General features: G+C 42.4%; 1 protein-coding gene across 9 annotated transcripts in view; it reads left to right on the forward strand.

The window, feature by feature from the left end:
• Nucleotides 1–12,625, forward strand: part of LOC5509225 (nesprin-1) — a 125,759-nt gene that overhangs the window by 20,329 nt on the left and 92,805 nt on the right. For 7 of the 9 annotated variants that reach the window (XM_048726027.1, XM_048726036.1, XM_048726029.1 and 4 more), the window contains 17 exons: nt 89–151; nt 863–954; nt 1,482–1,608; nt 1,933–2,112; nt 2,386–2,511; nt 3,294–3,451; nt 4,109–4,247; nt 4,463–4,585; nt 4,955–5,137; nt 5,460–5,543; nt 5,885–6,064; nt 6,999–7,184; nt 10,005–10,250; nt 10,604–10,696; nt 11,274–11,357; nt 11,691–12,017; nt 12,094–12,396. In XM_048726027.1, the coding sequence (XP_048581984.1) occupies nt 89–151; nt 863–954; nt 1,482–1,608; nt 1,933–2,112; nt 2,386–2,511; nt 3,294–3,451; nt 4,109–4,247; nt 4,463–4,585; nt 4,955–5,137; nt 5,460–5,543; nt 5,885–6,064; nt 6,999–7,184; nt 10,005–10,250; nt 10,604–10,696; nt 11,274–11,357; nt 11,691–12,017; nt 12,094–12,396 (2,694 nt within the window). Of the gene's footprint in view, nt 1–88; nt 152–862; nt 955–1,481; nt 1,609–1,932; nt 2,113–2,385; nt 2,512–3,293; nt 3,452–4,108; nt 4,248–4,462; nt 4,586–4,630; nt 4,678–4,954; nt 5,138–5,459; nt 5,544–5,884; nt 6,065–6,998; nt 7,185–8,260; nt 8,415–10,004; nt 10,251–10,603; nt 10,697–11,273; nt 11,358–11,690; nt 12,018–12,093; nt 12,397–12,625 lie in introns of those variants that run through there. The other 2 variants (XM_048726033.1, XM_048726034.1) reach the window with 2 other exon arrangements.

Genomic DNA, 12,625 nt, shown 5'->3' on the forward strand with positions numbered 1-12,625 from the left:
TACAGCCCTACTGTTGTTTTTGTTTTCCAAAAAGGCTTGACTATTCAGATCATTAGAGGCTATTCACTGACCTTTTATGTTTTTGTAGAACACTGTCGAGCAGGGAGAAGAATACACGCTGTTTGATAATACAGAGCATCATGCATGGAAGGTAAGTAGCGCTGAGGAAGTCTATTCCCATAACATCTTAGTTAAGGTAGTAACAATCATCTTTGATAGTCTTCCTTAAAGTCTATCCCGCCTGCTGTGTGACCTTACTCGCCAAGGACTGCTTTGTGACCCTGTTCTCTCTCCTGTCTGCTGTGTGACCTTACTCGCCAAGGACTGCTTTGTGACCCTGTACTTTCTCCACTGAGTGGCCCTGAGAGGGGTACTTGGGGCAAGATGTAATCTTTAATACAGCTGTATGATGTATGATTTTGTTCATGCAGTACATCCTTGCTTTATCCATCCTTGCTTTTTCCTTTAGCTGTATTTTTCTGGTTTTCCAGACCATGAAACAGCAAGTGCATTAAAAATACATGTCATGTGAGCTTTCACATTTTGCTGCACTACTGTACATTTGCACATGTCATATTCTAGGCTTTCATTTTCCTTTTATCATATGTTAGCCTTTATTTACTTCCCATTATGTTCCTCTCCAAAGTAGTCATGACTCCCTCTCATTAACCCACACCATACTTCCATCCCTTTATGTGCTTTAATCTTTATTTACAATGTTTTAATATCCCTCTTTAACCAAGCAATTACAATGACAAAACCTTACCCATCAGTAATTTATGTAATTTGTGGCTTGGGCTGTGGTTAGACGCATTCGTTATTATCTTATGTGTTAACATATCATGGCTTTTGTGATGTTAAGGTTGCCTCTAGCCCTGGAGAGCAGTCTGAAGTTCCCTCTGTCTGTTTTGTTATCCCTGCTCCTGACTTAGAGGCAATAGATTTCGCTACAAGGTATGAAAAGTGTGTTTTATGAGGAAATTTCACTTTTGTGCAATTAAGCCTGATTAATGTTTTTCTGTATGCCTAGGAGTTTACAAAACGTGAAGTTTACCATAGTAGTTGCACAAAGCTATCCGTGGTTAACAAGATAGGCTGTTTGTCTACAACATTCTTTACTTTTTAACCTATGACAGCAGTACTCCATTTGGCCAATGATTAAGACATGTGACTACGCTGAAATAGACAATGTTGTACTTAACAATTAGGCATAATTTTTGCATGTGTTTTTACTCTAATAGAAGACCTCACACCATGTTAGTCGGACATGCACAGTGTGCCATTTAGAGCACATTCTGTACTAGCATTGTTACATATTAAAGCATAGGAATGCATCGAGTGTCTGTATATAAGCTCATTGCATTGACTTTCCTGATAATTTATTTGATTCTTTTACTTTTATTTATTATTTACTTGAAATAGTTCAGTATTATTGTAAATTGATCTTGTTTCACTTGCTCATCTGGGGCTTTTCCATGCAGACTTGAGATCCAGTACAAGCACTTGCTGACGCTATGGAGGACTCGGCACTCGAATCTCAAACAGGCACTAGCCAAGGAGCAAGTATTCACCAACATCAAAGTTGTAAAGTCAACCATACCACACCAGGTTTGTACTACCTCCATAATATGAACGGAAGGGTACTATTAGCAGTACAAACAATATAGTATCACTTCTCTAAACCGACCAATACACATCCTTTGTAACATGTACAGTGTGTTGTTGGCTGCAGTACAGACAATATAGTATCGCCTCTCTAAATTGACCAATACCTTTGTAACAAGTTAAGTAAGGTTTTGTTTGCAGTACAGACAATATAGTATCACCTCTCTAAATTGACCAATACCTCCACCCTCATTAGCGTGAACTCACTGGAAACAACTAGAAGAACTGTAGTAGATCTTACAGTGTTTAACTCTTTTTTTTTTACAGGCACTCCCCCAACTTGCCCTGGCTGGTAGCAAAGACGTGGAACAACTATTGAAAGAGATGCAAGATGGTGACCAGGAGATCATAGGCATTACAGAACAGCTCGTCAGTGAGCAGGCCCCAGAGAGCACTGATGGAACTGCCTTCAGTAGGACCTATCAGACCCCTCAAGCTATGGATGAGGTACTGTTTGAGCTTAATATATCATGATGTATGTGGGGTGCGGCGACTGAAATGAAATAGCCAATTACTAATATAAATCTTTTCACTGCTGAATTATGAGTTTGTAGATTTTGTTTATGGTTGTGTTCAGATTTCTTGTGAAATGCATGGGTTTCAGAGCCTCTTAAACCCAGAGTATCTGGGAGATTTAAGACAAGTAAAACGTGTGAAAGTAGTGTTCCAGCTGATATTATTTTTGTCACTAATCATTCGCTTATGTCTTTCTTTGAGCAGAAGAGGGTTGAGCAAACTTTAAAAGAACTCACAAAATGGCTAAATGACACTCATTCACTCATCAACACAAAGTCTGAAGAGACTCTAAACATGGATCACATTCCTACGCAACTACAGGAGATCAAGGTGACACTGTTAGAGCATAAGGGATTGGCATCAGAATAAGTTCAACATGCTGTTATTGATATATCAGGATGATATGGGGGGAGGGAACTGTATTTTATTGTACATTTATGTAGGCTGTATAGAAATACAGTGGCATATCTACAGATGCAGCGGCCATCTTTAGGACTTTGCAGGGCTTGAACTAAAGGGATAATACTAAAAGTACTGCAAGAGCCACGTCAGCGAAATGTCTAATTTATGTTAGTGGCCCACTAAAGAAGGGTGGGAGAGGGGGGCAGGGGTGGATCTAGCTTTTCACTTAAGCGAGAGTTTGGCCCAGTGATGAAAAGGGGGGGGGGGTAATTATTTTTTATGCATTAGGCTTTGTGGCAGCAAATTGGGATTTAATCCCCCCGATCCCGCCCCTGGGGGGGGGGCAGGTGTTTTACTAATAAGATATGAAAGAGCAAGAAGTGACCGAGGCTTCACCACCTCAACACCCCTTCACCCCCCCCCCCCCCCCAAAAAAAAATGTCTAGTTATGGCCATGAAGGGTGTCTCTCAAAAACAAGATATGGTTGGGTCATGGGGTTCCTACTGCCCTTGCTCCAGTTGATATGAATTCACCCTTCTCTTCTTACCCTCTGCTGTATTTGTGTTTAGGATCTCCAAGATGCTCCAGTTGATATGAATTCACCCTTCTCTTCTTACCCTCTGCTGTATTTGTGTGTAGGATCTCCAAGATGCTCCAGTTGATATGAATTCACCCTTCTCTTCTTACCTTCTGCTGTATTTGTGTGTAGGATCTCCAAGATGAGCGGGTCACCACACGCCAGCCTCAGCTTGAGGCTTTACAAACCACGCTTACCGCCAAGATGGACCCACACTTACAGCGCAAACTTGAGACTGTCGTCACCAAATGGAAAGCCACAACATGCTCAATGGATGAGTGGCAGAAGATGTAAGTAATGCATTTGAAGCTAGGAATCCTTAAAGGGGTGGTGCTGACAATATAAACTTATCCAAAAAAGGTTGTCAGTGCAAATGGCGAATGGCAAATAACAAATGGCAGTTCTAAGCCCGAACGGTGCTTCTGAGTACTAATCATTCATAAAATTAAAGGTGTTAAATAAAGTCTAGCAATGTCAGAGACATACATTGATGATCTTTAATGGATAATTGTTTGATTTATCCATATTCTTCAGCATTTAGTAGAAATTTTATGAGATCCATGGTTCCTTTCGGTCCTAGAACTGCCATTTGCCAATCGCCATTTGCCGTTTTGCACTGACAACGTTTTTTGAAATAGGTATATGTAGCATAATGGTTGGTGGTGGATTTAAGCAGCCATAAATTTCTTCTTCGATTATTTGATGTGAGAAATGGGCCCCAGGACTTCTGACATCCATTCCATACGCCTCTGTAGTAAGACGCATTAGATTATGTCTATTAGCTGAACTTGCTTCCATATATCAATTTTTTTACCATCATTCAGCACCCAGGGAGGCACCAATATCTGCTTTTTTTTAAACTTTGACATTTATTTTAAGTGTTGATTGCTTTTGTATGGTGTGTGTAAAAAACATGTCATAATAATGATCCTGTTATCAACTTGTAGGCTCGAGTTTGTTCTTCACGTGACGACTTTCATTAGGGAGCTCTCTGATTGGCTGCACCGAGTCGAGATTATCTTGATCCAACAACCAGGACTTACTGCTGACCTCCGAGAAGTGCAGGCTCAGCTCTCCCAACTAGAGGTACGGATTTGGTATGAAACCCTGTGCAAATGAGAAGAAGTGAATTGTATCAGCTTGAATCATGATGAATCAACTCTGCAGTTTAAACCACAGCTAAATTATATTTTTAAAGTATCAAATAATAAAGGAAAACATATTAAAAACAAGTTTGGTTTTGAATATTAAATCAAGCTGGATGATTTTGGTAGACCACTGATTCGTGTTAATTTCTGCAGAGCATTAGCGAGAAAGAGATTATTCCACGCTTGAATAAGATTGAGGATGTCCAGCTTGCGTTACCCCAGCTGCGAGAACTAGATCGAGCTCACACCCAGGACCTTCTTGATAGATGGGATCAGGTGAGTTACTAGGGGAGGGGTGGGTGGGGAAAGTCTTCGTGCGAGAACTAGACCGAGCGCACACCCAGGACCTTCTTGATAGATGGGATCAGGTGAGTTACCAGGGGAGGGGTGGGTGAGGCAATTTTTTTTTGGGGGGAGGGGTCTACCTGTGAGAGCTGGATTGAGCACACACCCATAACCTTCTTGATGGATGGTACCAGGTAAGTTATGGGGATAGGGGTTGGGGGGAGGCAGAAAAGGCTTTTGTAGAGAAAGAGAGACAGATAGAGACATGAGTAGATTTTCTTGTAATGTAAAAACGATTGCAGCCATGTTATAACGTCATTTTCTCCGCCAGTAAGTAATAATGTGACAACTTGTTTGCAGGTGACAGAGCAAGTTGATGAGCGCATGCGCAGACTCGCCCGTGGTTTACAGGGCCTTCATGGATTCCAAACACCGCTGGCCGCGGAACGGACATGGCTGGATGAGGCAGAGCTTAAAGCCGAGGAGTTACGGTCAGCGGAAGAGCATGCGCAAAGCGTGGAGCAGAGAATGGAAGAGCTCACGGTGAGCTACGTAATATCCCCTCACCCCCCTTCATATAACTTTCCGTAGTTATTCATGTTATTTATTCTTCTACATGGAATCCATGTTGCTATTTATTAAGCACTACATAGAAAAAAAACAAGTTTAACAGCAAGTAAACACAGAAAAATATGAAGTACTAGACGCAATATTTAGTTGCCAAGAGCGTTTTTAAGTTTTAGGCAAAAAAGCTATTTGTCCGAAAACCTTTATGCCCAAGTGATACTATTTTTTGTGAAAATGTTTCTGACCATAAAAACCGCGCGCAAAGCATTTGTTTCACAAAAATATTCTTTATTTTCAGAACTTCTATACCGAGGTGTGCAGACACGAGACCCCGGTTAAGACGTGCACAACCGACGGGGATGACTACACGAATGAGTCAAAGGTACGGCCTATCTGATAGCAAACTATTATTGTCGTAGCATGCCTGTGGTGCTATAGCCCGCGAGAACTGGAAACGAGTCCCTGATGGAGGTCTGTACGTACAAAAAAACTTCCAGATTCCCCAGTCAAAATAGACAGATAAAACCTCCATTAAGCGGACACCCAATTTAACGGATACATCTTTCGCGGCTTCGAGGTTGTCCGTTTATGAAGGTTCCATTGTATAACGGTTCCATTGTATAACGGTTACATGTTTTGGCCACGAGGGTGTCCGGTATATGGAGGTTGTACTGTTTAATTGATACTGTATTTTCTTACACCCCTTGTGTTTCATATGTCTAGGACTTCGAGGACTCGCTAGAAAGATACCGACGCAGTCTGCACCACCTGCCCGAGTCTCGAGAAAAAGAGAATTCTGCACTTGGGGCAGCGAGGAGAGGCCGAGAAACGATACGAGCGAATACGGCCGAGACGCGACTGCGATACGAGCGCTTGATGGCCGAGGTCCAGGGTGTTATGGAGGTGAGGGAATCACTCGGTCAGAACTGTTGGTGTTTATCAAGATACTGTTTATTCCGTGTATATATATATATTTTTTTTGCGATGCGTATTCAATTTTTGTGATTGTGGTGGTGTTGCTAGTGATAGTGTAATAGTAGATGGATGGTGATGATGATACTCAATGATGGTGATGATGATACCCAATCATGGTGATGATGATACCCAATGATGGTGATGATGATACCCAATGATGGTGATGATGATACCCAATGATGGTGATGATGATACTCAATGATGGTGATGATGATACACAATGATGGTGATGATGATACTCAATGATGGTGATGATGATACTCAATGATGGTGAGGTTGATACTCAATGATGGTGAGGTTGATACTCAATGATGGTGATGATGATACTCAATGATGGTGATGATGATACTCAATGATGGTGAGGTTGATAATCAATTGGTGACGACGATAGTGCTCGTGGTGGTGACTAAATGATAGTATTGGTGATGATGATGATGATGATGATGATGATGACGATGATGGTAAAAGGATGGCGAGGATAATGGTAGTAACGGGGTCGATAATGACTGTTCTGGTGGAGGTGGTGATATGATATAGTGCAACGGCAACGGTGATAGTCATGGCAGTGAGATGATGATCGTGGTGGTAATGATAATTGATAATATGGTGATTGTACTGATGACGATGATGCTGCACGTATAGAAATGTTGGTGGTTGTGAGGTGAACATTCATGGTGATGACAGCTGAATCGTCTTTATTCACTCCTGACGTGTCTTTACTCGCTCCCGACGTGTCTTTATTCACCCGTGACGTGTCTTTACTCGCTCCTGACGTGTCTTTACTCGCTCCTGACGTGTCTTTACTCGCTCCTGACGTGTCTTTACTCGCTCCTGACGTGTTTTTACTCGCTCCTGACTCTAGGCAATGGTGGATGTACTCAAGAAGGAGGGTCCGGAGCACAAAGAGGTGGAGGCCGCATGCCTGGACTGGTGCTCCTCTATTCAGCGCCTCCTGGACTGGGTAAGCGACACGGAAAAGACCCTGGTTCAGCAGGACGCCTCCCCGGCAGACGTGAGACAGCTGGAGGAGCAGATAGAGGAACAGAAGGTATGTGTAGCATCGCTAGAACACACCGCTTTCAATATTTTGAAATATTTTTCGCGTTTTCCGTTGAATCATCAAAGATTGTTACGTAATCGACCGGAAGTAAACTGGTGACATCGCCGCTTTAAAAGCTCGTTCAGGTGAGCTCGTGGGTCGATGAGGTCTCACATCAGCTACAACAAACAAACGACAAAACTGACAAAAACATCAACAAAAGCACAACAATAATACGATAAATAAAAGAAACACTTACAACAATACTAAGAACAACAGCGGCAGCAAACTTCCCGCCCGTTCCACATATTACACCGGGTACACTGGGGACGGAACGGCCCCATTTCTTTAATCTTGTACAGTAAATAAAAGCTTGATCAATCATATTTTCTAAACACACTGGGAACTCAAATTTAACAAGGTGGACTTGATTTTGTAGCAAAAAAGAATATTTTTCGTACTGGAACCATAATAACTTGGCCCACCAAAATACATGTCTTAAGTTAGAAATTCGATCAATTGAAAAGAAGCTTTTAGTGTAATAAAGATTATGAGGCAAACGCGGAACCGAGTCTGTGTGGATTATTAATGATGTCATTCGGAGAGATGAGCCGCACAAATAAGCGATAAACAGCCCCCCATAAGTACGCCTGTCATGTTCGAATTGCTAATTCGCCGCCCTAAAACCGCCTTAAAATCTTTCACGAATGTCAGCTAATCCTCTATAAACACAATATTCCCAGGTTATCTGCATTACACACTTTTAACCGACTAAAATGCACCGACCGACAACAGATGCTTGTAGCAATAAATACGCCTCGCTACACTTTCCCTAGAAGCTAAGCGGACGGGTCCGTCAGAGGGTGGTATTGTCATCTGGAATCGAGCTGTAAGAACTCTCTGATGTTGAAGGTTTTTAATTGTTATCATCGCTATTTCTTGAGATGTTATACAAACAGGATTATGTTTTCCGGATGAACAGACAGCAGCGATTTGTGTTAGTGATGTAAAGGTCTTAATCTCGTGGGACAGCCACTGTTGTAGTAAATCTATGCTGATTGAATATTCAAAAATTGATTTTGTACACGCGTACGATTACTCGCTCGCTCGATGCAACTCGTTACTTTCTGCGGTCATGTCTTTCTCGCTGGACTGTACTTGCACTCGGCTATCGACCACGTTATGGACGCTGGACTGAGATAACCTTTTCTGTACGTCTACACTTTATTCCATGGAAAGGTAAACGATTCCGTGATTGTCACTTGTTTAAAAGCTTGTGTGAATATGTGATTGCTGGCAGTCTAAATCTCGTATCTCGTACTAATTGCGGTTCACACCTTCTATTAGCTGGTTTTTCTCATGTTTAACCCGTGCCCTTTTAGTACGTGGTTAGCTATCTATTTTTGCTTTGCTCGATCAGGCTATGATTTCTCACTTACATAACCTAGAAGAATAGGTTTTTATGATTAATTTTTTCAACCTTCGCTATGTTGATGTAGTTTTTTAGTGATCGTGGTATTGCTTAGCCCAAGGGTAAGATAGTGGCCCACATTCGCGGCTATTAAGATCTAAAAGCAAGATGCACTAGGTTCGCTATTTTTCTTTTTCTGCGACCTCAGACCATTCAAAAAGGGTTGAATATTCGCATAAGCCAATCGACTGTTTCCGTATGTTTTGACTTGTTATCTATGAATAATACTACAAACACAGAAGATCAGTGACCTTTTTATGGTAAGATAGAAGATTTATTCTAAGCGAAGACATTCTAGTTGATCATTTCCGGTTCGAGCCGTGATAAGAATTCAAAGTGCTCTTCATGTTTTCGAAATTAATAATTTGTGTGCAATACACTACTATCTATTATTGGTCTCATGCGTGAGAGAAATGACGATTGCGTGATGGTGTCACGTGTTCTGTCCTGGCTGGGCAAAATTGCGTGTTGAATTAAACAAAATGGCGTCAAGAAACTTTAAAATGATCGGATCTCGCTCATGAGAAATGTAGGATGTTCCTTAAGTGAAGGCTGTTAGAAGGGTAACATCTGCCTGACATGCATACAACAGAGAGAAGATGGTATGCTCGCACGATAAGCCTAAATCCTAGTGTAACAAATCAATCCTCAGTTGTTTAAGAAACATTTTGTTGTTTAGAGGCAAAGCTTCTTTGCCTCACCGGTCAGGTTAATGACTTTTTGATAAACGCCATTAAGTCGTTCGCCAGTCTTATATTTGCACAAAGCCAGTATTTTGAATGCCACCTTTTATCTTTTCATCATTATTTTGTATTCTAGAAAGGCTCCAGTGATTAAAGCGTCTCTTTTTTTGGCGGGAAGCGGATGCCGACCGGGCGTCTCAGATCTTATTTTGGCGAAAACTCGTTATAGTATCCCTTTTTTCCAAGCACATTAAATACGTAATTTTGGAACCTCAATATCTCAGTGTTGCAGAAATGCAATCAGTTTTGTATTGCCTTGTATTAGTATCGATTATAGCGTGTATGAAACGCTAGTAGATTTTGATGTCGGCTCAATTAATTGGTGTGGTTTTTCTTAAAAAATGTTGCTCCATATTTTTTGGTCGGACAGGTTTTCAAAAAAAATATTGCTTCTTTCTTCAGTCGGACAGTTTTTGGAAAAAAATTTGCTTCATAATTTTTTTTTCCGACAGTTTTTCGAAAAAAATATTGGTACATATTTTTTGTCGGATAGTTTTTCGAAAAATATTGGTCCGTATTTTTTGTCGGACACTCCCGTTTCTTCTAGGCTTTAAATTTTCCTTTTCTTGTCATATTTAATGAATCGAATTCAATTTCGTGTGTTTCTCCACAAAGAAATTGACGCGCGCCATCAATGAGCGCAAGAGGCCTGTCGAGAGTGCGTTGAAGCAAGGCGAACGCTTCCTCCAGGGCCGTGCGGACCAGCTGGGGCCTGAGGCGAGGGGCGCTTTGGATAGCAAGATGACAAGCTTGGAGGCGCGATGGAACCGACTGCAGAACGAGCTCGATAACCGCTACATGAAGCTCGTCCTGATCCACGAGAAGCTGACGCGCTTTGAAGAGCTGTTGCATCCGTTCTTGGTACGTACCGCTGCCTTTTATATGTGTAGCTCCTGCCGTGCCTGACTTAAGTGTTTGTAGAAGTAATTTGAAGATTCGATTTTGGCTCAGACGTCGTCACAGTAAATGACTTGAATCGAAACAAATTTAAATTGGCATAAGGAATTTGAAATGGCATTACGAATTTTAAGAAAAGCTCCACTTTTTAAAATCTCTGTCGTTAAAGCACTACTGGCGGAGATAGTGTCGCTGTTCGTCTATCAAGTCCCCTGTTAAATGGATTACGTGTGTGTGTCTGTCCGTGTGTCTTAGTACCTATCGATGTGTTGTTGTTGTTGTTCATCGTGTCTCTAAGCGTTGTGGTTGTGTTGTAGGCGTGGCTCAAAAGGGCTGAGGAGCACAGGGCAGTCATCATGAACAACGTGAACGACTCGCAGACGGCGCAGGAAAGACTTTATACCCACAAGGTGACACACACCTACCGTCACTGGTACCCATAATGCCTCACTCTACCCATGATGCCTCACTCTACCCATGATGCATCACCGCACCCATGATGCCTCGCCCTATCAATAATACCTCGCCCTACCCATGATGTCTCGCCCTATCCATAATACCTTGTCCTACTACCTGTCTACTTCGCCTTTATGTTCTGTCAAAACGCCTTTTTTTCAATGATAATGCACTTTTGCGTGTTTTAAGGAAGCGTGCAGTAGAGTCCTTGATTCGAAGTAGCCGAGCTCTTATGATTTTTGGATTTCTTATTTCTACACCGCGATAGAGAACTCCGTTTGAAAATCTTTTGATTTCTTTTTAACTTATTTGGAAGGTGTTTATGTCAATACATGACAGTTCCTATAGCCGTGACCAAATATTGACACATTCCTTAACTGCTTGTATTTATTAGCACACTACCTGAGTGAATGACTTATCTCCAATCATCGCCAATCATCGAACTTATACTCGACCGAAGCTTTATTTCATTGATGCCAAAACTATGCCTCTATTAGCTCGCTGTGACCGTCATTGTGTATTTTTTTGTAGAATTTCGTCGAGGATGTGAAAGACCACGAGCGAGACTTGAAGGAGGTCAATCATTGTGGCGAGGATTTCTTACACGAAGCCAAGGTACTTTGTGAAGCACTAAGACTTATACCACACGTACAACTCACATATAGCAAACCAGTGCGACTCGTTTCACAACTAAGAGTCTTTGCACACAAATTTCGAATACTTATTGTTATTGTGCAATTGGTTTTGTAAGCAACAGATTAGTTGTTTGTCTAAAAAAAGAGCTTTCGATCATTCTCATTTGTGTGCATCTTGTCTCATTTGCGAATATCCTTCTAATGATGACTTGTTCCTATTGATCAAGTGTGCCTTGGACTTGCCCGAGGAAGTGTTATAAGTCTTGTAGTGACATTTTTACAGAGTTTCTGATGACTTGTTCTTAATGACCAGGTGTTCCAAGCCGAACTTGAGCGTTCAGTAGCGACCCTTGGCGATGACCAGGCCCCCTCGGAAGACCTCGGCAACCCGAACGATAAGTCCTGGGTACTAGAAAAAAAACTCTCCGACATCAACGAGCGCTACAACCGACTTCTGGTTCTACTGACCGAGCGGGGCACGTATCTGGATCGATCGTGGAAGCAACTGAGAGATTACGACACCAAGGCTAGTCAAGTCCTGCCTTGGCTGAGCTCGGCAGAGGAACGACTCGCTCGGAAGATGGCGCAGCCTATAGGAAGGGACCCGAGCACCCTACGACGAGAAATCGATGAGCTGAAGGTATTGCACGCTTAACGCTCTCTTTTGTCTTTTTAGTTAATAAATGTTTCATCTTAACGCATTTGTGTTATTCTAGGCTTTCCAGGCGGAAGTCAATTCTCACCAACCGGAAGTAATATCCGTCGACGTCCTCGGTCATAGTATCGAGAGGGTGGCGCCGACTTCCGGTAAGCCCGTGCGGCAGCGTTACGATGAACTGTGTACGAACATCGCACAATACGAGGCGCGGCTACAGAGCGCGCTCACCAACTCGCAGAACTTCAAGGATGGTCTTGACGGCGCCATACGCGCGCTACAGGAAGTCAAAAAACACCTTGGCAAGCTAGAACCAGTCTCCAGCACGCTGGCCGAGCTCAGAACACAGGCACAGCAATTCAAGGTAAGAATTGACGGCCCCGATTACGACCCCCTACACACCTCGGGGTCCCCCATCTAATCTAGCCACAGGGGGGGGGGGGGGGAGAGGGGGCGGGGAGGGGGCGTGAGGGCTTGTAATGAGGGATGCATTCTTGCGCACTAAGTGCACTTTATTTTTGTTTTCCCCAAAGTTTGTGAAACATTTGATATTATTTTTTTGTCTTTATTTTCGCAGCGTAAAATTGTAGTTT

This window comes from Nematostella vectensis, chromosome 4, assembly GCF_932526225.1.
Source record: "Nematostella vectensis chromosome 4, jaNemVect1.1, whole genome shotgun sequence".
Lineage (NCBI taxonomy): Eukaryota > Metazoa > Cnidaria > Anthozoa > Actiniaria > Edwardsiidae > Nematostella > Nematostella vectensis.